Genomic DNA, 26,005 nt, shown 5'->3' on the forward strand with positions numbered 1-26,005 from the left:
AAATAATTCGGTTTAAAACATGGGAAGATCAACGTCGTTTATTATTCTTAAGTTAATGAATTTTCCAACAAAAATTTTGGATACTGTGTTACATCTACGCTCGTTATGTGTTGCTAGCAACACTCACTTTTCTTTCAGTGCATAAAAGAGTCTTTTATGAAAAATTTTCCCAACACCAAAGACTGACTGTATTTTACCCCACCCTAGTTTGAGTATAATATCTCTCTCACAGGACGATTTATGGCATTTTGCACTGATTCACATGGTTGATTTCTGTGGTGTGGGGCATTGAGAAAAAAGCTTTGAATACTCTGTGGAGAACATTTTATTCCCTTTTAGTCATACATAGTGAGGAGTAAAATAAAAAAAGAGATCTGTAGAAAAAAATGCAACAGTACTGTCCAATTAGGAGATACATCTACTGGGGCAGCATCTCCTCGGGATTAATGTCATCGTCAGTGTCTTCATTGTCAAATGTTCCTGTTTTCGGTCTCATTCCTGTTCTCGGTCTGGCTGCCATTGGACCCAAGGGATCTGTATAGAAGTCACTGGGACCGTCTGGTGTTCTGCCCACGTGCTCTTCTGCGTAGTCACCGAAATTGACAGATGAGGCAGAATTATCCCCATCCTGAGTTATTGCCGATGTTGTGCGTCTGCCAATTGTCATGTTGAGGGATGAGACACTACTTCCTATTCGCTTCCTCGTGTCCTTCGTCTTTGTCAGCCGCTGCAGCTCCAACTTGTACTTCTCATGGAGCTGTGGATGGCTATTATGAGTAATCCGTATCAGAGCCCTGAGGCAATCAGCATTGTCCGGAAATCTGCGATAGATATCCTGAAAGAAGCGTAGGGCTTTCTTATGATGTCCCACTTTCATACAGCAACCAGCAGTCCTTATCATATAAAAAGTACTATTGGGATTGTTCATAATTGCCCGTTCGTAGTAAGGGATAGCTCGTTCAGCTACCTGAAGCCGAATGTAGTGAGTTCCAATCCAATTAATAGTGTTCATATTAACCGGGTTGACCCGATAGGATTCCAAGTGGTAGTGAAAGGCCAATTGTTGGTCAGGTTCTTGCTCATAAATCAATCCAATCTTTCGGAGGATTTCATCATCCAGGAACTGAGATCCCAGCATTTGGAGATAGAGCTCTAGAGCAGCTCCTGTATCATTAACCAATTCATAGAGGTTCCCCATCTGATATAGTACTTGTGGATGAACCTCATGAATACTTATGGTGCTCAGTTTTCGGAAATATCCAAGAGCTGCGTCAAAATCATTGAGACGCTTATTGACCAATCCGAGGTTGTACAATGCTTCAAATGAGGTAGCATCAATTTCAACGGCTGCCTCAAACATACTCTTAGCGGTTTCATAGTCACCACGCATCAATTCGTAGACGCCGTTGTTGATGAGCGTAGCCGGATTGTAAGAATCCAAGCGTCTCATTGATTCAGCATAATTCGAAGCCATTTGCAAATTATTCATCTGCGGAACAAGTTTTTAAATAACTTTTTAAGGAATCCAAAGCAAATATCAAAATTATAGTTTTTATATTTTTTAAGCTTTAAAAACTTGAAAACATTATAAATCTTTAAGTTACTTATTTTTCAAAAATTCAGGCACTTGTAATTTTTAAACTTTCGAGGAATACCAAAAATATTCATAAAGAAAAATTTACTATTTTTCAATTTTTTTACTGATCTACATTTACTTTTCCTGATTTTGGGAAAGTAAAAACAGAAATATGTTAATTTAATTACTCTCTTTCTGAATCTATATACTAGTTTTTAAAATTTTCGTGTCACTTTACAACCTTTAAAGACTAAAAAAAACTTCTTGTTTAAAATGTGTTTCTTCTGCAAATGAGAAGAATTGAGCACATGCAATTTTATCTAAAAAGTTAATTCTTCTAGAGTTAAAGAGATAAAGGAACAAATTCCTTGAGTTGTTCTCTGCAAAATTTATATAAATTTTGTGCATTTTTACTTAAAACTATTTGACCACATAAGTGAAAATCACAAATTAAAAAAAAATCTAACCAAAAATTTATAAAATTTTAAGTGCATCAAAATCTTAAAATCGAAACAAAGAACGAGTTGTACGGCTGAAAAATTCGAATAAGTGAAATACTTGGCATCCTAATAATTTTAGAAAGGTCCTTAAAAGTAAATGATACAACTTAGGGTTTAGAGTTTCTAAATTTCTCAGAATTGCAACTAAAATTCTTATGAACGTGCCAATAAATTTTAATTGTATTCAATCTTTGACACATAACATATTTCATTGTAATTCAATATGGAAGGACGGATATTATTAAGCATCTCGTGACATGATATACTAACGATGAAGCAATGATTTAAATCAAAGATATAACAGATTTGATTAATGGTATGTCATGTCGTATTAGAAAATTCAAAATTTTTACCGTAAATTAAAGTTCGAAGCATAATTAATCTCTTCTGAGTTATATAAAGCCTTCGTTTAAATTCGAGATATCGAAATCTTCGTTTTTCGAAATAAAAATCATTGACTTTCACCTAGGTTCGGCTTGGCTTATCTTATATTTTCGAAAATATTTTTTTATAAAATCGGTGTTTAGTAAAGAGTTTCAATCTAATAAAGTAAAGGAAGAAATAAAGTCTAAAGAATTCTCAGATTAGCGCGAAACATTCTTTCCTATAATTTTAAAACATCTGCGAAAGAAGGTTTAAGAAAATATATAAAAATAAATAATTTAAAAAAAAATAAAATAAAAAGCTTTGCAGAGTGCCTATTTTATCAGAGTCATACTTTGGGAATTATAGCAGTGACCTTAGAGATTTAATCTCTGGAATGAATCTTTAGAAAATATTACCCAAGACTTGGATGAATTGAGAAGGAATAGGCTCTCTTAAAAAGCAATTAGCCACCACAGAAAGCAACCATCCAGTTTATTCGGAGAAGTTTCGATGTCAAATAAATTCAACATACTCACGGAGAGCTTTTGATAGGAGAGTTTGCGCTCAAAGATACGCAGATTTCACCAAACGAAAGTTTTATGAAGGAACTTTATTTTGAAATGGCGGTTTCGAATCGAAATCTCCATGTTTATATGGTCCTCAACCGAAAATTTTAATTCAGAAATTTTTATAAGTTTATAATCGACACATTTTTTAACGAATATTTTTTTAGTGTATTAGGGTAAAATGAGGTAATTTGGAATCATTTACAATTTGGGATATTTGAGATTTTCTCACTGTTTTAGAGATTCAAAAGGAAGAAAAGTTGTTCCTTTTCTTCTTTGCGATCTTTGTTTTCTTTTGCTCATCTGAAACAATGAGAAAATCTCAAATGTCCCAAATTTTAAATGGTTCCAAATTACCTCATTTTAACCTATATCTTAAAATGCTTGCTCTACATTCTTCACTGAGATACCTTAAAGTACGTAGAATTCCAGGAGAAATGAGGCTGTAAAATGAAATTCTCCAATCGAAATTTAGTAATAAACTGAAATGACTTTGAGGTACAAACTAAATTCTAAATCATTGTGACGAATTGAGCAATCTTACGTCAAGAACAGAAGTGAAATTAATGGATAAATAAAATATATGTAGAGAGAAGTGTTTGCTGTGTGTCCAGTAAGAATCTAAATGGTGCAATATACAATAAATCTCACCAAGAGATAGATGAATGTTAAATTAATGGACGCATTGATAGCCACGTTGGTTTCCCTCTTCTCGAAGTACTGCAGTGAGTCTATAGCCTGTGTGGGATCATCCTGCTTGAGGAACATTATCGCCCGATTCAAATCCAACTCAGACGCTAATGATTGATGCTTGGAATTCTTAATGGCCTCCACACACCAATTGTACCCATCATCAAATGAATCTTCAATAGCTGGTGCGATAAGATTTGCGGTCATTAGGATGGCTTTTCTCGTGAATTGTTGCTGCTTCTGTTCCCACTGTTGAAGCTCATCCGATCGGATTGTTTCAAAAATGTACTCCTGCGTTGCGTTGGGCTGTCCATGAAAATTTACACGAAAATTTATAGCTCAAATTCCTTCCCTCGTTATAGTACCTTATGATAGAGTTAGCAGTCGATGATTTGGAAAATTCACATGATTTCATTCAAATTGCCGTGGAATTTTATTACCAGTGAAAGGGCCTTCGCGTCGTTACAATTATATCAATTTAAATGGATGTAGCTTATCAGATAAATCTCAAAAGCAAGCTAAATGGGTTTTACTGTATCGTTACAAGATAAACTCAAGTGATTTATTTGGAAATGGGTTTAGTAAAGGTATTCCTATAAAATAGGGGTAGGTTTGATTTGTTTTGCATAAATTTTGTGTATTTTATTTTGTTGTTTCAGAAACATCCTCAGAAGCAACTAAACTATTTTAAGTTTGACAAATTTATCAGAAAATATTTAAGCAATATCCACTTATAAAATATTTAATCCAATGAAATATTTTAATTCTATTCCATTTTCTTATTGGCAAGAGCACGAATGCATTTAAAACATTTAAAACTCTCAGTCGGAGAACGCGTTAAGATTAAATTATTTTATGTTAATTTTAATTAGATGTGGCTAATGTTTAATAACATTAAATCCCGAATGTGAATTTTCAAGTTCAAAACAATTAAATCAGACTAATTATTCAAGATAAAACTCTAAAAATGCTTATCTGAGAGAGAGTTTTACAGTTCAGCAATGTACGGCTTTTGAAAAATGTACAATTGTGAAATAATAATGGGAAATGTGTTTTAGGGAGTACTGGGGCAGATTAACCAGTAAATGATTTTTTTTCTACTTTGTGAAAAAATGTTTAAATTACACTGATAAATATTGAAGAGGAATCGAGATGTTTACTCAGAATAAAAAAGGATGTGCTCAATATTTATTCTAAGGTAAACTATAACATCATACTGGTTAATGGGTTGATATTAATTTAAAAGTGATGTACGCATTTTGAAGATTTTTCATATAAAAGTGGGAAGTATCATTGAAAATTCATAAGAAAGTATCGGAATTACTGCTCTCGATTTTTTAGATAATATCTTCCTTCCTGTACTGTAAAATCTGCCCCTGTTTTCCCTTCATTTTCAAACAGCTAATGACAAAGAGACACCAGTTAGATTTCAATAACTTCACTTTAGTTCATAAATGTTTGTCAAGTGAGTATACAAAAAAAAATTCTCTACCTAAGCTGCCTCATAGTCCCCTATACTTTTTTGTTATAGTGGCTACGTCTTCCAAAAAAAAAAATATTTAAATTTTGGCAATTCAGAATTTTATTTAGGTAGCACAAATTAAATATTTTTCTAAATATTTTTAAATATGTTTAAAAAAGGATTTAAAAAAAATTAAAAAAAAAACTTTCCAGTGTTTTTCAAAGTTCATTATAAGTGGCAAAAAAACTTTTAAACTGACAAACATGAATATATTTTACTTGAAAACTTCACTTCAATTATAATTTTATTTGGATTTAACCCCTTAAGAAGCAGTGAGTAACTCACGGATTACACAAAATAAAAAAAAAACATTTTTTTACTATGGAAATTTATTTTTTCTCTTCTAGATAGTTAATTTTTTTTTCTTTTCTTGTAACGCCGATGATCCATAGATCCCTAAAAGGTTAAGGAACTGTATTTGCTTATGATTTAAATTTTGAAAAACTTTTTTTTGATCTTGTAAAAAAACTGGGTCAATACAATATCATTTTAGTATTTTTTGGAATTAAAGAAAAGCGAATATTATTTATATTCTAAATAATCGTATTAAGGGGTTACGTGGGTCGCACATTCTAAGAAAAAACAGCTTATTTCCTTGACATCTTTTTTCAACATAAACAAAAATTTAATTAGAGTTCTTGAGCATATAAAACCATAACATTTTAACTATAATTTTGTTTAATTTTCATTTTAAAATTTTAAAAATTCAGCCGTTGGGACCTGATTTTTGGAGACAGTTTTTGAAGAATTACATAGTTATCGGTTGACAACATTTTTTTAGAGTGTATTCATCTGACATCAAAAAACTAAATATCTGCTGTTAGCTGATGCGTTGACCTCGAACTTAAACTGTAGAATTTTTTTTTATATTGATCAGCCCCCCAATTCCGATGTCCGTCACGAAATTTATCCAGATTTTTCGGAATGGTGGTTGTGTGTGTGAAGCCGCTTCAGCTCATATTTTGTGCATTTTTGAGCAAATTATTCACATTTAAACACAGAAACACCTTTCACAAGATGAAAATTGTTGTGATTTGATTTACTAAAACATTAAATTCGCGAAAAACTAGAGAAAAATCCGTAAAATTCAACGCTTGTTCAATGAGTCTGTCATTTCTCAATCATGCCATTCCTCTCGCTCGCACTCTCTCATTCACTCTTTATTTGCGGGATATTTTCAAAATTATTTCCGTTAGATACACAATTTTATCAAATCACTCAAATTTTAATTTCTTTGCTACAAGTTTGATCCAAGGCAACAAAATATTTTTTTTAAATGATTTTTCCATATGACTTTATTAATGCTTTGGGTGTTTATTTAACAATCTCGTTATTACTGTAATACCTAAAGTGTTTTTTTTTCTAAAACACAATGCAATAAAATTAAATCCTTTCTCGTGAGACGGAAGTAGATGATTACTTCTGTGGTCCTTTTGGTGTTTCATGAACATATATTCTTCAAAGACATTTATGGAGCAGTACCACTTTAAATTTCTGAGATATGTTCAGGTGAAAATTCTCAAGAAATGAATTGACTTGTTTGTTTAAACTCATATTATTATATTAATAACTATTCATTGCAGGACATTGGTGTCCAGAATCTAGGAATGATTTGCAAAGGTGAATTCAAGGAAAAATTCCCTAGAACAAACAATTTCCTTATCACTTAATTTTCCTGTGTTTTCCTCGATTTTCCTTATAAATCCTTGAATATATTTCAAACTTACGAATAAAGCTGTATGGGACAACTTGTGTCCTTCACGTGAATATTTTCTTGAAGAAAAAGCTAGGATCACTGAATATTTTAGGATCGAGAAGGACACTGTTAACAATATGATAAAATATGAACAAAAAAAAACGTCTTAAAATATGAATATGACCCTAAATTATTTGAAGCGCGTTTTCGGTCAAGGAAATAGATGTAAAAATATATTCACAGTGATGACCTTTGTACTGTCTTATATAAGAAATGATGCAGGTTGTATAAGAGAATAAAAGAGAAGATTGTACAGATATCATCACCGTGTTATATATTCCTAAATTATTTGATTAGAATTTCTTTGAACACCTTAACTTTTTAGTATTTATGATCTTCAGTGACTTTGCTCTTTTTTCGTAAAGAAAATAAGTAGTCCTGCGCAATCCTTTTCGTGGATTCGAATGGTATTCAGGTATTTATGAGGAAAATGAAGAAAATTATAGAAAAAGACATGGCAAATCGTCCCGGCTTTGCGGAGTGCTCGAACTCACGGAAAAGAGCTATCCGTGTATCATCTTTTCGCATGCTTTTTGGGTACATACCGCATTACTACCGATTAAATTAATTGATAAATTAAAAAAATAAACCATTCAAAAATAAGACACTGCTTAAGAAAGTAGGTATTAAAATATCTTAGCATGAGTAACAAGCATACGAACAAATTAAAAAGTAATATACGCGAAAAAAATCCTAATTTAAGCAAATCGATTGAAAATAGGCCGTCCAAAGTGATTATAAACATTCATATTTGAAAATTCGATATCTAAATGGTTTTTGAACACAGGTGTCCCATAAGTATAAGAAATTAAAAATTAAAATATAAGAAAGTGGTTGGTTCTAGGGCAGTCTTCTTTGAATTGTCTTCCACGAACCGTTTCTGTACACCAACATCCTATTAAGTACCATTATTGAGGTAACATGAACTTAATAAAAATAATTCTACCCATTTCTTGAGAATTTTCACATTAAAATATCTTAGAATTTTGACGTCCGAATCATATAACCATATTACACAAATGAGTACCTTCGTGAGATATGTTCAGGAGGCACCAAGAAACCCCAAAGTGTTCATCGATAATCATTTCAATTTTTCATCGTGGACAGTGTTATTTATAATTATAAATCATAGTATAAATTAAATATAAAACAATTTTAACAAATATTTTTTGTGCACTAAACCGCGAAATTTTCACATAAAATGCATTTATTTTTCCAATTCGCGACCTCCAGGAGCTCGCGAGATAAAATTCGCGGGATATTCATAATAACAGCAATTATTCCGCTTTTTGTGCACTACTACACATGCCATCCCGCTGAGAGCGCCACACTCTTTATCCGTGTCCACTCATACAGAGTGAAGACTCTGTGTATGATGTGTATTTCTATTTCGCAAAATCGGGAAAATTTTGGCGGGATAGCAATGTGACGGCGTCAGAATTGCATCACAGAATTTATTTTACAGGACAAAGCGTGGTGTAAAAATCTTTTTTTTTTGTATAGAATTCTGCAAAAAATCCAAATTTCAATTAAGGGGTTACATGGGTCTCTGAGGTCAAAAGAATCATTTTTTTAAAAATTTTTTTATGTTATATGTTAACATTTGAAAAATATTTTCTGAAAATTTCAAGTCAATCGGAGTAAAATTCTCGGAGGTAAAGCAGTTTTAGTTATGCATTCCGTCCGCGCGCGCATATTGTTGTAAAACTTTAAAGTTTAAACGCGTTTTACAATGCGGTAGTCAAGATTACTCAGAGTCTACTGAACCGGTCTTTCTGAAATTTTGCATACCTATTTTGAGAAGTATTATCTACAATCTGAGCGAAGGATTTGCACTTCCTTTAATCAAAACAATTTTTACAATACAAAATGTGTTGAAAAATAGGGTAAAATTGATACTTTTTTTACAAAAACTTTTGCCAAAAATCCAAATTTTGTTTTTTTCAAAAATTCTTCGTTCATCCAGGGGTCCAACTAATCCTCTAACAGGGTATATTCGTTTTTTTGATTTTAGATGAACCTATTGGGAGAAATCCTGCCTATCGCAAGGTCTGTTTTTTGCGGAATGGTTCCGAAAATCAGCTACCAACGTTCGAATTTTCAAAGTTTTTATTTTTTTATTTTTTTTTATAAAGTTACTTTATATCCCAAAAGTTGGAATTTCGAAAATATTTTCGACACAATAAATTATTATCAGAAAAATGGACTATTTTTTGACCTGAGAGACCCATGAAACCCCTTAAAAAAATTCTACCGTTCAAGTACGAGTTTAACTCACCAACTAACGGAAAATATTTATCCCACGTAACTTCTTAAAAATAATCCTGAATTAACGAAGTCAAAAAAAAATTTATTGCTCAAATAAATATTAAAGAATATGTCAGGAAAATTTCAGAAGCCAATTCAAAGTATTTTCGAAGATACAACAACGGAAGCAAAGGATCATTGAACAGGTTTGAAAGCGTTCGGGAGAAGATCGAAAACTTTGAAGTGCGTTTTTCTTCTCCCAATTTTTGAGATTTTGTTAAATTGCGGGGGATGTAGCAAAAAACTTAGACTGCATTAAATGAATTAGGGTTATTCTATTCGAAATTAAACTTTTTAGGTAAACCAAAATATTTGCTGAAAACAAAAATCTATTTTCTACAGCGTATTACAATTAAAATTTTATATAAAAATACACATTTCTTTAAAATTGATCATTTTCCATTTTTAGTCTAACTATGACATACATTTATGAAATTTGGAAACGATTTGTACATTTCCAGTCTATTTTAGGAATTTCTGAGAGCTCCAGTCAACTATTCCATTAATCAGGCATTTTGTAACAATTTTTTCGAAAAAATTTATTCTTGGTCGTTTCTTTTGCCCTCAAAAAATCGTTCCTAACATCTAATTTTGGACCTGCTAATTTAGGTTCCCCTTTAAGTTAAAATATATATTTAATTTAAGAATCTAAAGAAAATATTTGATATAGTGCAAATTTTGAATAGTTCAAAAATTTAGCAATTGCAATTTGCAATTACAATATACAATAATGAGTACAATGCCTAAATTGACATATTCAATCTAGGTGATAAATGGTCAGTGTTGGTTGTGCAAATATTTGCCAAAAGTGCCAAGCGAACCAATATTACAAACTCACGGATATGGCGTTGAGCTTCTCATCCTCATCGAATTCTGTACTGACGTCGAGTAGTAATTGGAATGCTCGCTTCATTTTGTCAACGTCGCCAAGGGCATAGTAGCATAGGACCAAATGCATACCGGCCCTCACGTCCCCCTTTTCCGACATTATAAATTCAAAACTGGTCGCTGCATCCGAGTACTGGCCCATCCTCACAAAGAGTATTCCAATATTGTGAGTGACACGTAGACGGAGCTCTTTCTGATTAATTGGAACCTGATCCAGTGCCATTCTGTACATTTTAATCGCCTTGGGAAACATACCTAATTTCACATAAATATTCCCCATGTTAATTTTCAGGCGATTGGCATTTGAAAACATTTTATTTTTTGTCACCAAATTGTATGTATTCAATGCCTCGACGTGCATATCATTGAGAGCATAGATATTGCCTAAATTGAACAAAACAGAGAAGGTTAAATCGAAATTGTGGACATAATTGCCATTGCTTTGATCTCTCATCTGGAGGAGTTTGCGGTCGAGGGAGGAGGCCTCTTTGGCTTTTGCCAGGCCTCCCCGGAGATCTGCCTTGGGGCCAGTACTGAGCAGAATTGACTGCTCCAGTAGATCCTGAATCTTCTTCTCCAAACCCCTATACTTCTCCTCAGGCGACTGGTGCTTTTTGGCATCAACAACAATGGATTTTTTATTCTGTGCCTGATGTTCAAATGTCCGTGACGCCTCTGATGTATAACCCACACCGCGAACAGCTGTCGATGGTCTCGCCTTGGTCAGCTGAGATGTGGTTCCCATTCTCGATAGGGGTGTTCTGGTGCTTCTGCCCAATTGACCCGTTCGCACCGGTAGCCCTGTAGACAGTGGTGTAACCACATCACCCCCGTCTTCTCCATCGTAATCAAATACCTTTGGCGATTCAGCAAAAAACCCCGCATAAATACTATCTCGGACATTTCCACCTCCTGTGACACTCATGGTACCACTAAGCTTAATTAAATTTCCAACACGGTCACAGTCTCACTGCAAATATTTCAATCACTGTTAACTCACTTCAAAATTTTCCTTTGTTGTGATAAATCTAATGAATGCGTTACCATGGAAAGTTTATACTGGTATATCATATAAAGAAAGCCAAACTGGCGCATGCCTAACAATATTACTAATCATACCTAGTAAAACACAACGGTGTTCCACACAAACAGATAAACATTTGAAAAGGAAATAGAGAATCTCAGCTATTTTAGCTAAAAAAAGAACAAATAAATTATTTTTTAATCAAGCAAAATCTTTTCATTTAATTAAAATGTATGAAGTTACTAAAAAAAATTATAAATAAACCATGGCGTTGCCTTTTAATGATAGATATGTATTTACACAAATAAGGATTGCGTAATCAATTTAATTTAAAAAATATGGGGTAGTTTAGGTAACTATTTAAAACTATAAAAAACCATATATGACTCTTGAAAATATAAAACTTTTAGATAATAATTTAATGTACAATCATAGTTTATCTGATAAAGCGACTGTTTTCTGAAAATTCAGTATTTAGAAACAAGCAGGAGTGCTTTTATTACTTTATGGAATTGTTTTCATTCCAAAATGCCTAAAATGCCTAAAATTCAATATCCAAAATGTATCTTATAATGCGATAGAAATCACTTTATTGGACAGGTTCCAATTAATTGTGAGATAAAAACAATTCAATAAAAATAAACTAATCAATATAACAATTATTAATTATCTTTTCATAATCAATTGATTGCCGAAAAATCAACGACTAGACCAGTATTTAAACCAGTAAAACTTGTTAATCTTTAAGAACGATTGGAACACCGGTGTCCCATGAAGAAAATAATTTTTCCTGACTACCCTAAGTTATTTTTTTCTTACCTTTGTACGTAATTGCAAAGTAGAAGGTTGAAGGAATCTAGGATATTTTTTGCAAGTCTCCAGCTATTTGCTATATAGTAAATATTTAAGCTAAAAAATACGAATTTTTAAATTCCGATATTGAAAAATATTTTTTTATTATTTTTTATACTTCCGTTTTTTTTAAACAAAACCGTTTTGGAAAAAGAAACTACAATACTCATACATAACATTTTTCATTAGACTAAAAATTATTATTCATTGGTATTGTCAGAAAATTGATTTAAATATTTGGGCTATTTTTGTCCCTAATTCTCGTAGAGGTAAAAATGCACCGAATAAGATTCTTTTAGATTTTCCAAAGTCAGATGTAACACGTTTCATTGATTTTGTTTATTGGTTAAATTTTTATAGGTGATCTTCGGTCCGCAAAAATTGTCACGTCGTTAAAGGGCTAAAGATTAAAACAGCTTGAAATAAATATTCTCAACTTTTGAAATACAATTTCGGTATTTTTGTTTGGGTAAAAGTTATTCATAAGGGAAAAATTTATAAAAGTATGTGGCATTTGAAACTGGGATCTGCAAAACAATATAAGATTTGTTTGTCTGCCAGGAAGCATCAATAAATTACGACAGACAAACTAGAAAAGTTTTCAAAATTTCTCCCCTCATGCTGCATTATAACAAATAATAGCACACATTTTGAGAAATGTGCAATCGCAGACGAAATGTTCATTGAACAATATAAATAAAATATGAAGATAAATCCAGAAAATATAAATATTAGCAATAAATCGTCTTACTCCTTTTTCATTTAATATTTTAAATAAAAACCATTGCGTGATGGCTACATGAACTGATTGCAGATTTTTTAGTTTCATCAATTTGAATTTCGAACGAATTAAATGAATAATTATGAGTTAAATGTGTTTAAATTATTATAAGAAACATTGCAGTAAATTTAAATTATTCATTTGTAAACATTTATCTTCCTGAATTCAGATTTATTAATGAATCTCTGGATTAGCCACAAAAACGAAATTAATTGGGTATGTCAACAGAAATATATTGATTAAAAATTGAAAATATAAAACACACTGGAAAATAAAATCATATTACTGCGCTACTACAAAATGCAACTCACTCTCTGGTTCAATCATAAATACTTTAGTTACTTCTGCAACAGGGCAGAGAATTTTTCCAAAACATAATTAATAAAGTGGTCAGGATCATTTATCGTACGGTATGAATAGCATAAGACAGAATCATCAATTTTCTTTTCATCCCCGAGTGAGTTGAGTGTCGAAAAATACGTTTAATTAATGACCTAATTAAATATGTATTTTTGTATTATTTGTGCTGTATATCTTAGTCTCTCGTAAGTTACTGTTTTCTACTTAATCATTACATAATATTTTGGCATAGATACACAATCTAATCATCACACATGCCCAGACGAAACAATCACAATGACGAATTAGGTCAGTTTGTCAACACTGTTAGAAATATTTTACAAAGTTGTGTGATAGAGAATTAATGTAAATATAGACTAATAAGTCTTTTAAATTATTTATGTTTTTTTTTGTTTTTTAAGGTTTCCTAAGGGCTTCATGACGACGGTAGTTGTAAGACCAGTGATAAGCCCAGATAGGCTTATGGTAGTTGAGATTCTTTACAGGTGACCTCGAAATGCGTGCAACTTGGTGTCCTTGCAACTTGGAGTATGTGAAACTTCGATTGTGAATTGAATTTTGGAGGTAAAGAATCGCGTCGAGTAAACTTTTCTTGATGGTCGCAATAGATAAAATTGTCTCGGCGCGATTCTTTACCCCCAAAATTCAACTTACAATCGAATTTTCATTCCGAGTTGTACGCATTTCGAAGTCGACTGTAAAGAATCTCAGCTAACATAAGCTTATCTGGGCTTATCACTGGACATTTACTATTTTAAATAGTCTGAGTGGAAGGCCAACCAAATTAAAAGATAATTAAAATCGCTTAATAAATATTAGAGATAGAGTCCGGTTCATTTGGATATAGTAAGGGTCGGGGTACAGTGGGATGGTGTAGGGACGGATGAGACCTATTGTTAGAAATATCTTGATCTCAGATTCAATATGACTGAAATTTCATCGAAATTGTTTCATAAATACCGGAAATATAGTACGGTCAAGACATTTTTGATTAGATCTCAGGTCAGAGAACATCGAGGTAAAATTCCGACCCACCGTTGGAAAGGTCTCGACCTCAGCTACATCATACTAAAATTTAAAGAAAATCATCGTCTAGTTTCCCAAAAAATTCAGCATCGGAATTTAGAAAATCGATTTTTGAAGTAATCGGACATTCGATTAAATCGGATGAAGTTGTGGTGTCTAATGGTTGTAGTTGTCTAATAGTTGAGAGCTTTCCAAAACACTGACAGAGCTAGGACCTGTATTTAAACATTCGGTCCGACTACGAGAAGGCTATAGTTCAATTCTATGTGGTGACCAGTCGAAAATTTGTCTTGCCCTTCTTGCCAATACTCTGGTAAAGACTGGCAGTTCGGGTTTCATCTTTGTGAATGGCTTATAAAATACAATCATCATCAATATCATTTTCAACCGCTTATTTCTATAATGGGGTCTAAATGGGAAGGGAGGGGAAGGTAATGTAAGACGTGCTACATATAGCCTCTTCCCCGCAATTCCTATCTTCAACTAAAACCGGTCTAGATGCCTGGTAGACCCTGGTACACTCAGGTGAGTGATAGAAGATTGGAACCAACCCCAGTGGGAAGTCACGAACCTTAGGATTACGAACAAGGGATCTAATCCTTATAGAGAGGGTTAAGCAAGTGACTAACAACTCCTTAAAAGCAAGATTGTTACAAAAACTCGCAAGGAGCCTCCGATAGGATGGACTGTTCAACAGTGACCTATGCTACGATTTTGGAGTGAACTGACGGAGACTCGCCGGTACTGGAGGAGGTTAGGACGAGGGGCTCGGTCCCTTAAAAGCACTTTACAGCCACCTAAATAAGTAAGTTAGTATACAAAGCCAATTCTATTAGTATTAACTTTAAACGATTTATAAATGGCGATTTTGACACTAGGGGCAGAAGGACCAAAAATAATAATTGACGCCGATCCGCAATCGTTACTGTACGAAACCAGAATTTTCATATGCAGACGAAAAAAATACCATAATCCTCAGGCAGTAGAGGTTTAGGAGCTACTTGTTAGCATACCAAAGCCTTTTGAATAGAAGGTGAGACTTGAAATCAATCAGGGAACGATGAAGCAACATGTAGGTTAATGCGAGAGTCCCGGTCCCTCAAAGGACGTTGCAGCCACGTAAGTAAGTAAGTTATTCCTATTGTAGTCGCGTCGCGGGCTAAAATACAATATTCCATAAATTATATTCCAAGTCAATGTAAGGTAAAGTGCCCTTAAGTCGACTGGTCCCTCAATTCGACCGGTAGAGTTATTTAAATACAATTTATTTATATTTGCTAGAATATTTTGTGGATAATCTAATATTAATTAGGTCAATTATTTCATAAATAATACAAATCAGTAACAAATTTATGGAAACTGGTCATAAAACATTGAAAAATTGACCACCGGTCGAGTTGAGTAACCGCTCGATTTTAGGGCACTTCACCTTACTTAAAAAAAACATTCCTAATAATTTATTGACTGAAAAAAATTATTTATTATGTCACACATGAGTAAAACTGCTCTATTTTTAATATTTGTGTAATTTTTGTGCATTACTCGTACTGCTACAGATTTTATCTAAAATTTATATAATTTCACACAAAATGTTGAAACATAGCTGATTAGAAATGAGGGAACTAAACTTAATATTGGCCGAGTTCCCGAGGATTCCTCGAGTTTCTCAAGTTTACAAAAGTTCTCCAGTTCTGCAAGGACCCCGTGTTACCCAAGGTTCCAAAAGTAGTTCCCAAAAATATATCCTGGATTTCCGGAGACTCTTGAAATTTCTTTTGGTACCTGAATAATTTCTTGGCTTACAAGAATTTCCCGGATTTACACAATTTAATATTAAAATTATTATTATACATTTTAGATTGCACGTTTTTCAAACAAATTATTATCCTTGCAATCTTGTTTTTGCTGTGTACCCTGTGTATCACACCTAACTGTGTACTGGGTCGACTATTTGCGTAGAATGGAAAATGGTCTTGACTTCCCAATCGATTCTCTTGTCTCATTAGTATTCAGTTGAGCTATTATTTCACTGTATAAATGTGTGTCGACTTAAAGATTCATCTCAAGTTCCCATGGCTTATCACATTACCCAACAATTATAAATAATACACTGTCTCGAAGTGACCGAAAGGATGCTCATAGAATAATTAAGGACCCATCAGTAAACCCATGAAAATCGTGTCTCAATTGCAATCAAATTTACAAACAACTGATAATTCCATTTCGGGAGCAACGTACTTTCAGGTATACCATAGTAATTGAATACGGAATGAAGAGAAATGCGATGAAAGGAGAATTGAAAAGGTCGAAAAAAAGCATACTAAGGATATCAAAGGAATGGAAGCTCTGACATTTTCACTTGTCTCCTCTTTTTCCCTTAAAAAATTAAATAGGATGAGTGGGAGAAAAAGTTCTTTCGAGGAGTTCTTTACAACTGTATTCACCATGTTTCTTTTACAGTCACTGCCACAAATTATCTCTCCAGCTTTTGAGACGAAAAAAGCACAGTATATCTATATAAAATGTACAAAAAGCAGCCTAAAGGCTGTCCGCCCAAAAAAAATGCATTAGTTACACCTTAATAATTCTCTTAGTGACTCCACTGACACCATAAAGTAGAAACGTGGATCTTTCACTGAAATGTCCTGCACGTTCCAGTGATTTACTATAGAAGAACTCTATTTAAATGCACTTTTATGAAAATCTTGGACAAAAGACAGCATGTAAAAAATTCTGAATTTTAGTAGATGGCAATATAATTATGTCACACCATTTAATGTACTTTTTTTTATAAATTTGCTATTCAAAATTATACCAATCGAAAAGGTAAAAGCCATCAACTGTGTTCTTTGTCCCATAAACCAAACTGATTCAAATAACAAACCGGAGTTTCAAGTACTAAAAACTATATCAGTTTTGAAATATGAAAAAAAAATCTCAACAATTGGTATAACTTTGAGGTTTTTAATTAGCGAAAAATAAGGGCAAAATTCATCTCCGAAGAGCAAAATCACCTTCATCTACGGTAATACAGTTAAATATAAAATGTGGATGTTGAAAATAACTTAAAATTTTGATCAAATTAAATGAAAAGATTTTTATGAAAATACAATGTCAGTTTATTTACTATTATGGGTCAAACATGTTCAGATATCGGTTTATGGTGGCGCTACTTTGAGCTGTGATGCTACATTGATATACGATTTTTTCGCATACTTCCAATGGAATTTAGGTAGACAAAGGAATTGTGGATTTAAATTAATTTATGGTAGGGTCCAGCTTCCTTTAAAAATATGCGAAAAAATCGTATATTAATGTAGCCTCACAGCTCAAAGAGCCTCACCTCCCCCTACAACTTAATAATTTTCAAAAATAAAAAATAGAAAAAAACCATAAAACACGATTTTGGAGGCGTTGGAGGGGGTGAAGAGGAGCGTGGGTTTAAGAAAAGAAGAAACATCTAGAGCTATTGTTTTTCATTGGGGGTCATCGAAGACCGGAAGTTATTATCTTTTACCGTTTAACCCTTTAAGGGCGATTGGAACACCGGTGTTCTATAAAGAAAATAATTTTTCCTGACTACCCAAAGTTATTTATTCTAATGTTTGTACGTAATTGCAAGGTATAAGATTGAAGGATTCTAGGATATTTTTTGCAAATCCTGAACTATTTGATAGGTAGTAAATATTTAAGTTCAAAAATGAAGAATTTTTAAATTCTCATATTCGTAATTGATTTTACTTATTTTTTATACTTCCAATTTTTTTCAAGTAAAAACCTTTCGAAAATAAAAACTATAATACTCATACTTAATATTTTTCATTAGAGTGAAAATTATCATTCATTGGTATTGTCAGAAAAATTGCTTAAATTTTTAGGCTATTTTTGTCCATATGGCTCATAGAGGTAAAAAGTAGTGGACCCGGGGAGGTTTGGGACAGGGGTAGTGTGGGACAAGGCGATCTTTTCAATTAATTTTTGAAATAAATGAGATTTAACCATTACTGTATCGTAGGCAATATTAAGATGCATCTTGACTAAAAGAATGGATATCCTCAGTTTTATTGTTTTAATTTTATGACTTTTTTTTTAAATTGAAAAAAATTGTATATTTTGACGTCTCAGTTTTCCCCTTTGTATTTTATATCAGCGATATATAATCAAAACTTTTTTATCTCATTAGGTAGCTGTGTAATCTGGGAACACATTTTTATAAAAGTTTCAGAGATTATACTTTTTATTTTTTTTATTTTTATTTTTATTTAATAATAACACTGCTTTTGAGCTGGTGCTCTTGAAAGCAAAAAAAAAATACATGTATAAAGATATAAAGATTTGTCAGAAAGCTATACTAATAAGCGTCCACCGCCGTCTTAGCGTTGGTGACCAACCTCCAGAGCCAAACGGTGGAAATGCTCTTTCTCAGGTTGTATAATCCATCTGCATCATTAAAAAAAATCTTTCTGACGTTTTAAGCAATTAAAAAAAAGCAAATTAAGATGCCAAAAAGGTTTGGATAAGCCGCCGTTTCTTCTCTCTGGGAAGTTCATTCCAGAGAGTAATCCCCTCAACAAAGAGAGAATTGTAGAGAATGCGGCTCCCCGATCTGGGCACAACGAGACACGAAGACCTGACGGATGGACCCGGAAGAAGAAATTCAGCTAAATATTTAGGCTGACGAAATTTGAGAACACGAGATATGAAATCGACAGCTCGTGACTGCAGGAAGGCCGGCAAGGTACTTCCCAAAACTCGGACGTAGTAAGGGGATACGTGATCAAAGGGATGGAGATTGAAAATATAGCGAATGCAATTATTAAAAGTAATAGTCAGCCGCCTCATAGAAGCTGCATCACAAGAAAAAAAGAGTTCAGCACCATAGGAAAAAAGGGGAAGGAGCAGGGCACGAACTAATAACATTCGAGTATCCTGAGGAGTGAAGTACTGATGCCTTCTAAGGGTATAAAGGGAAAAGTTAACTCTTTTACTTATGTAGGAGATATGGTCGTCCCAAGCCAAAGAATCATTGAAAATAATTCCAAGATTTTTGGCTTTATGGACGTAAGGTATAATCTCACCATTGAGATAAAGAGGAAGCGGATCAGGACGGTGTCTCCCACTTGTTATTAGCAAAGCCTGAGATTTACCCGGATTGAGAAGAAGATTATACGCTCTTGTTTTTTACATAACGGTATCAAATATCAAAACTACACGTGGGGATGTTTGGGACACCTGAAAGGGGATGAATGGGACGTTGATTTTTGACAAGATTGTCGGTGGTGTGCAATTATTTATTGTCAAAATGAAGAGTAATGCCCAGTTTGTACTGGAAATCTCCCTCTTGTGCAAAGTTTATCAGTGGAGCAGATTTCTCTAACTACAGGGACAATTAAACCATCAATGTCTAGGGAATCAATAATTTCTTCTCCAGAGGATATTCGATCTTTGCCCAATCTCGTTAAAAACTATTTTTTTTCGAAAATTTCTCGAACAAGTTCTCCAAAAAGGCAAGGCGAGAGCTAATTCAGAGAAATAATGAGAAAACAGGTACAATGCAGTTGTCGTAAAATCAAACAGGAATCCATCAATGAGTTCAAAACTAAAAGTGTTAAGAGAATCTACTCGCCTGAGGAATTTAATGATCATAATTGCAATATTTAGAATAAAAAAGCAAAGATAGGTAGATGGAAAATAATAATAAAATACTTTAAATAATTGATTGACAATAAATGACTCTACTGTACAAATAAAATTGATATTAATTTCTAAATGTAAATAAAAGATGAAACATTTTTATTTCTATCAGAAATATTTTTAATCTGGTATTTAAAATTAATTAACGTGTTGCAGTAATACAAATTATGCGAGAAAAAATGCGTCCCAAACATCACCTTTTGCGTCCCATACTGCCCCACATCGGGGAGGTTTGGGACAAAGCGTCAAGTAAAATGTTTTATCTTCTCCAGGAAAAATAATTTGTTTTCCAAGTTCTATCGAGTATTTTTTATAAAGTCAATACCCATAAGTATCCTATAGACCGCATAAAATTGTAATACACTATCGTGATTTTTTGGAATAATGTCTCAAAGTCAAAACATGAAAAAGTGTCCCAAACCTCCCCGGTCTCCCCTACACCGAATCAGACTCTGTTGGACTGTCTAAGATTAGATGTAAACTTTTCATTGATTATGTTTATTAGTTTCATTTTTATTGTTGATTTTCGGTCAGAAAAAATCGTCTTGTCCTTAAAGGGTTAAATTCCGGGACGGTGAAAAGTTGAAAATAAAAGACGATTATATAATTGCTCTCTCTTTAAGTTCGAGCAGTAAAATTTCGTTTTAGTCAGTGTAGCACTACAGAGCTCTCATAAGTCATTTTCAATCAGGTCATTTTCAGTAGTAAGTCATTTTCAGGAGATTTTTTTTATAGAGTTTAAACTTCAGAGGCTTCAGAGGAATGATTTTACGATTTTAAATTCCTTCTAAATCACGAAACACTCAATTTTAGATATCTTGGGGCTTTCGGGAAGCCCCACTAAGAGTTATTAAACAACCTGTTCAGGTAATTCATCCCTCAGACAACAACAAAAAATTAGAAAATCACTATTTATACTGGATTTAATTAAAATATATCTCTACCTTTCATTTAAAAAAAAAATAAAATAAGCCGGGTAAAATCTTTTCTCACCTCAATAGACCCACTCTGTGAAAGCAAATGCATTTTTATGCCAGACGCTCTTTCTACGACATTCGTTCACGTTGTAAGAATAGATTCAACTGACATTTGCCTCCACACATCACATTATCCTGGAACATGAGAAAAAGAAGCCCCGAGGAACGGTGTGGAGGACAAGTTTTCCTAAAACTTTCCATGCAGTTGTCGTGAATACCTTTTTGGATGGTTGTATCATAAGGTTTCGGGATGGAAAAGTTAAAAGTTGTTTCACTAATTTCATTCTGTGTTTCGCATGCAAATTATCCTATTACTCAGCGTGGATCTCACAAAAATGTTCGTCTTTTGGCCTCTAACCAAAATTTTAGTTTTCTCCATCTCAGAATACAGCTCACCCTTGGCCAGACTATATGAAATGAGGGGAAAACAGTGGGATGTCTTGAAAACAAGCAAATAAAATAAATTTGACGATTTTCCATCTCTTATGTGCGGTATGTTGTTGAGTATTCCCTGGCGTATTATATATCTCAATTTTGTGTATAATGTTGAGCTTTTGGGAAAAATTTAAACTTTCAAAATTTGCCAATTTTGTCTTTTATAAATATATTGCACAAATATTTTATTCACAGAGTAAGTAAGTTTTGAGGAAACTCTATCGAATTAAAAAAAATTGGAACATGTTTAAAGTATAACTATTCACGTAATTTATGTTTTTAAATATCCAAATCCAATTTAATCGGTTCGTGGAATTTCGATCCTCAGAATGCATTAGTTTTAAGTGTAGTAAATATCCTCGTATATCTCTATCCCCTTGATTGTCTCATAAATTCTGAAATAATACCTACAACATCTTAGATAATACATTAAATAGAGATACACAGGTGTTTGAAAACTTGCACGAAAACTTTATGACTAAAACCAAAAACTTGGTAGATTAATCCTAGGAACATTCAACTATATATTATATGAAAATATTCAAATATGGATAATGTTTAGGGATAATGGCCTCAATTCCAAAACTATAGGATCAAGATCAAAATCCTAATATTCATAAGTCAAAAAATCAAGATCGTTATGTCAAATCTATCAAATGTCTTGGAATTTGGATATACAAGACACAAGTCTCGTGGATTTCAAGATTTGAAATTCTAGTATCAATATTCAAGATTTCAAAATTTCAAAATTTCCTAAAGTATAATTCCAAGCACCTCTAGAAAGTGCTTGGAATTTTCAACATACTAAAAATAGTAAGAGGTTTCAATGGGATTCACTCGTAATCAAAAAGAAATATATAAGATAGCGCTCGAAAATAAAAATCACATAAAATTCAATTTCAGCATGCAATTTGATTGAAATAACAGAAATTCCGTGAGCGTTCAGGTGCAATACAGTGAGATTTCTTTAAAAAAAAATCTACCATAAAAATTTAAGAGTTTGTTACTGATCACTTTCTCAATTAAAACATGAAGTTTTAATTCAAATGAAAATTGCATTAGAAATTTTTGAAGATAAAAAAAAGAAAATTAAAATAGCACTTTTATCTGTTGTTCTTTTCTTAATTTTATCGCCTTTATCGCTATATTTATTATCTATAAAAGCCTTTAAATTTCTGAAAGCACATACACGTATTGTCGTCTGAATTAACGACTATCTTAAACAGCTCATCTTCTAAATCAGCAGTTCTGATCTAAATGACTATAAATGTTTTTTTTTTTTAATTCGCGAGATCTTTTTAACTGAATGAATTGATAGAAAATCAGAAGAAAACGATAAAAATCGTGCAAGGATTATTCACGCCAAATACAAATACTTATTATGATTAATTTATTTTAATGTACCGAGCTGTTATTAAAATTTTGTACATTGTTCAATTTACAATTTTTATTCCGATTTCAATCATTTACACCGGACGGGACTCGACTCATAACTGTGACAGTCGAATCGGGAGTCACACCGCCCAGGAGCCGAACGCTCTTAACAATTGCACCACGAACTATTACAGTTTTCTGACTAGAGATTTAGCCTAGTTCACAAAAGATTTCAATTTCTAAACAATTAGCAATTGCATTGATTTTTCGGCTTCTTACGAAATCTTAAGAAATTATAACAGTTAAGCTATATGAATAAACCTTAGATCTGAAGACTGGACTATTCGAGCTTCGACCTAAAGCACCTAATGCCCTAAATACACTTACGACTAAAATTCAGTGAGTGCCAATAAATGTCAAAAGGGCTTAGTCGACTCTGGATTTTAGGTAAGCTTGTACGGTTTTCAGACGTAAGGCCTAACTAACTATATGGTTTAACTTCTTCATCTTTTTAACTACCAGGATTTTTAGAAAAAAAAAAGATTTACGATGAATAATAAGGCTAAAATCTTCATAGAAAAAACGATAAAGTCGCTTATCTTGAGATTTTTGAGAACTAGGCAAAATCTCTAGTCAGAATACAGCTTTTATTCCTTATTGAATAAAAAACCTATTTTTTACCATTTGTCTTCTCACTACGGCATTTTATTCTAATTGTCTGATCACTTCTATTAAAAAAACAGTCTCAAATAAGTAACTTAGCGACATTACATTAAGTATCCATAATCCTCATTTATTACGGAGTTATTATCGCCAGAAAAGGTGGTGTACAGCTAAATGGAAGTGAATTTAGGAGGTTTTCAAATGTGGGACCACATTTCCCATCAATGTTTTGGCGATTAAATATTAAAATTAACGAAAATTTGAAGCCTGAATAATTTTCCATTTTTTTAATAAATTTATGATAACTGAACAGTTTTAAACGAATTTTTAACTCTGTAATAGAAAAAATATTTTAGTTCAACTTTACATTCATTATTTTCAATTCAAGCGTTTATCCATATGCGAGTTGTAAGCACAGAGGACATCTAGGTTAGAAACTCACGCCTGTCAATCCTCTGTCATTTCAGGAAGATTTTAGGGATCAATCCCAAGGCACTCAAAGGTAAAATCCTGAATTCACCCAACTTGTCTTAGGTCTGCCCAGAGGTCGATTACATTGCCCCAATCTTCAGTGCTACTCTCACTTTTTATTATTTTGTGAAAGTATTTGGATATTCCAAAAATCAAAAACAAATTTGAAATTGTAAAAAAATCTCAGAAATTTTTAGAATAGAACCTATATGCAATATATTGCACAAAGTTATGACAGGAAGTAAATTTGTAGCAAAAGCTTCTGAAGCTCCGAAATCTCTCACTTTTTTCCTCGTTCCATAGAAATTATCTCCAAATCCATGCACGTCTTACACACAAAAAAAAGTTTATGTTCTACTGAAAGCACGGAACTTAAACTACACCAAGTGTAGGAAAAACTTTTTTTTAGGACTAAAAAAAATAGAGAAAAGTGTATGCAAGTATATCATCCATAAAATGTGAGTGTTTATTCTTCAACCTGTGCCAGCAGTTACATCCACAGAGGTAATTGTTTGGAAAATAAAATTTTTGTGCAGCTTTTACTTTGTAATATCACGTATATAGTCATAGCAGAACATTTGTTGGTTAAAAAGAAAAAAATGCCAACAGGCAAAAAGGCCCAGAATAAATTGTCTTTTACATTGAAATTGCACTGCTCACAAAAAGTTGTTAGGGACATCTGTTACATTCTATCCACTATACTTTTAATACTATTTATTCTTTATTCTTGTAGGATAGGCAATGGTGAAAAACATAGAGAAAAAAGTGAAGCATCTTATGCCGAAGAGCAAAAAGTAATTCTGAAATATGCCATTGTTGGTTGGGAAGTTTTCCATTCAATACAATAAGCTCCACTTGAGTCGAAAGTTGGCCATTGAGAAACACCCTGCCTTAAATGATAGACCAATCAATTACGCTAATGATTCCATTCAGATAATCAGCCATAAGACATTTCCAAGAATGTATGATAAGAGAGAAAAAAAAAGAAATACTTGAGTGGTAATGATCCAGAAACTAAATTGTCAGACCAAAAGTTTTCCTATAAATATTTATAGGTGGTTAAAAGTTTCTTTTGCGCCCGCAGCGAGACCAACTGCTAGATGAAACTTTTTCGCACCACGATATTTTTCAATGAGAATTGATCTATCCCAGAACACCCACTTTAATGCCACTTCCTACCACTCCACTGCAGAAAATTTCACCAAACAGATTTATCAAATATCCCACATAAATATGCTAAAGCTAAAGCTCCACAAATCAAATCCAAAACCGTCAAAAGAGATGCTTGAGATTCCTAATTGCTGATCATTTTTGTGACGTGCTGTAACATACTCACTTCTTTCACCACAAATGGTTAGACAATAGCTTTTTTTTCGCTCCCATTCATATCGATTGCATAGTGGTTGATGATACACTGAAAAGAGTATTGGCACTTTTCTGTGAGATGCTCAGAATGAAACCCATTCATGGTGAATGTGAAAAAAGTCCATTGCAGATGATTTAGGTCAAATAAAATAATAAAAAGGGATGGAAAAGCGTAACAGAGCTTTGCGAAATGCTCGAACTCATAACCCGTGATGAAATCCAATGTAGTAGTTTAAGCTCTGTGCAAAGCTCCTTCACCATTCTGCTTTCAATAAGCTCAATTGAACTATTTGCCGTTCGGCCTTGTTCTTGACTTGAGAACCCTTTAGAAGGAATATTACAAAGTTAATATGAACATTAAACTAATAATAAATAATAATAATGGCACAACGTTTCATAGAGAGACTTAGGGGACTTAGGCCTTCCTGTAAGGGGTGTTCGGAACATCCATTATAATTTTTTCTTATCAAGGGGTAGCTCATAAGCAATTAAAGTGGCTTGAGTTCCCAGATCCCCGAAATATGGGTTCCCAGAGTTTTCCGTAGGTTCCCGATTTAAAAAAAATATGGGTTTCCTGGGTTTCCTATGAGTTCCTCGAGTTCCTCGTGAATTCCCCTTGAATTCCTTGGAAAATGCCTGGGTGGCCTGGGTTTACCGAATTCCCTAAATTCCTCAAGTGCTCAGAAAAATATAGAATTTTCGGTTCCCTGAAAAATGTATGAGTTCCCCGTGGATTCTCCATAAGTTCCATGAAAAAATGAAAGATGTCTCGAGTTCTCTAAAAAATGTATGGGTTCCCCCGGTAACCAGTG

General features: G+C 33.1%; 2 protein-coding genes across 2 annotated transcripts in view; both read right to left on the reverse strand.

Moving 5' to 3' along the window:
- Window positions 1-26,005, reverse strand: part of LOC129807120 (uncharacterized) — a 443,550-nt gene that overhangs the window by 368,998 nt on the left and 48,547 nt on the right. The window lies entirely within an intron of this gene.
- Window positions 301-11,192, reverse strand: LOC129807116 (intraflagellar transport protein 88 homolog). The gene is made up of 3 exons (XM_055856160.1): window positions 10,122-11,192; window positions 3,660-4,004; window positions 301-1,489 (listed from the first exon to the last, which is right to left on the reverse strand). The coding sequence occupies exons 1-3, from the start codon at window positions 11,094-11,096 to the stop codon at window positions 419-421; spliced, it is 2,391 nt and encodes a 796-aa protein (XP_055712135.1). The 5' UTR covers window positions 11,097-11,192; the 3' UTR covers window positions 301-418.

Source organism: Phlebotomus papatasi, chromosome 3 (assembly GCF_024763615.1).
Source record: "Phlebotomus papatasi isolate M1 chromosome 3, Ppap_2.1, whole genome shotgun sequence".
NCBI classification, from domain to species: domain Eukaryota; kingdom Metazoa; phylum Arthropoda; class Insecta; order Diptera; family Psychodidae; genus Phlebotomus; species Phlebotomus papatasi.

Excerpts from the sequence above, each read along its gene's own strand:
- LOC129807116 (XM_055856160.1), bottom strand. The coding sequence starts at position 11,096 with ATGAGTGTCACAGGAGGTGGAAATGTCCGAGATAGTATTTATGCGGGG. Across the intron at positions 4,005-10,121 it reads AGAAGCTCAACGCCATATCC|CCCAACGCAACGCAGGAGTA; the intron begins GTGAGTTTGTAA and ends TTTCATGGACAG. Across the intron at positions 1,490-3,659 it reads TAACATTCATCTATCTCTTG|ATGAATAATTTGCAAATGGC; the intron begins GTGAGATTTATT and ends CTTGTTCCGCAG.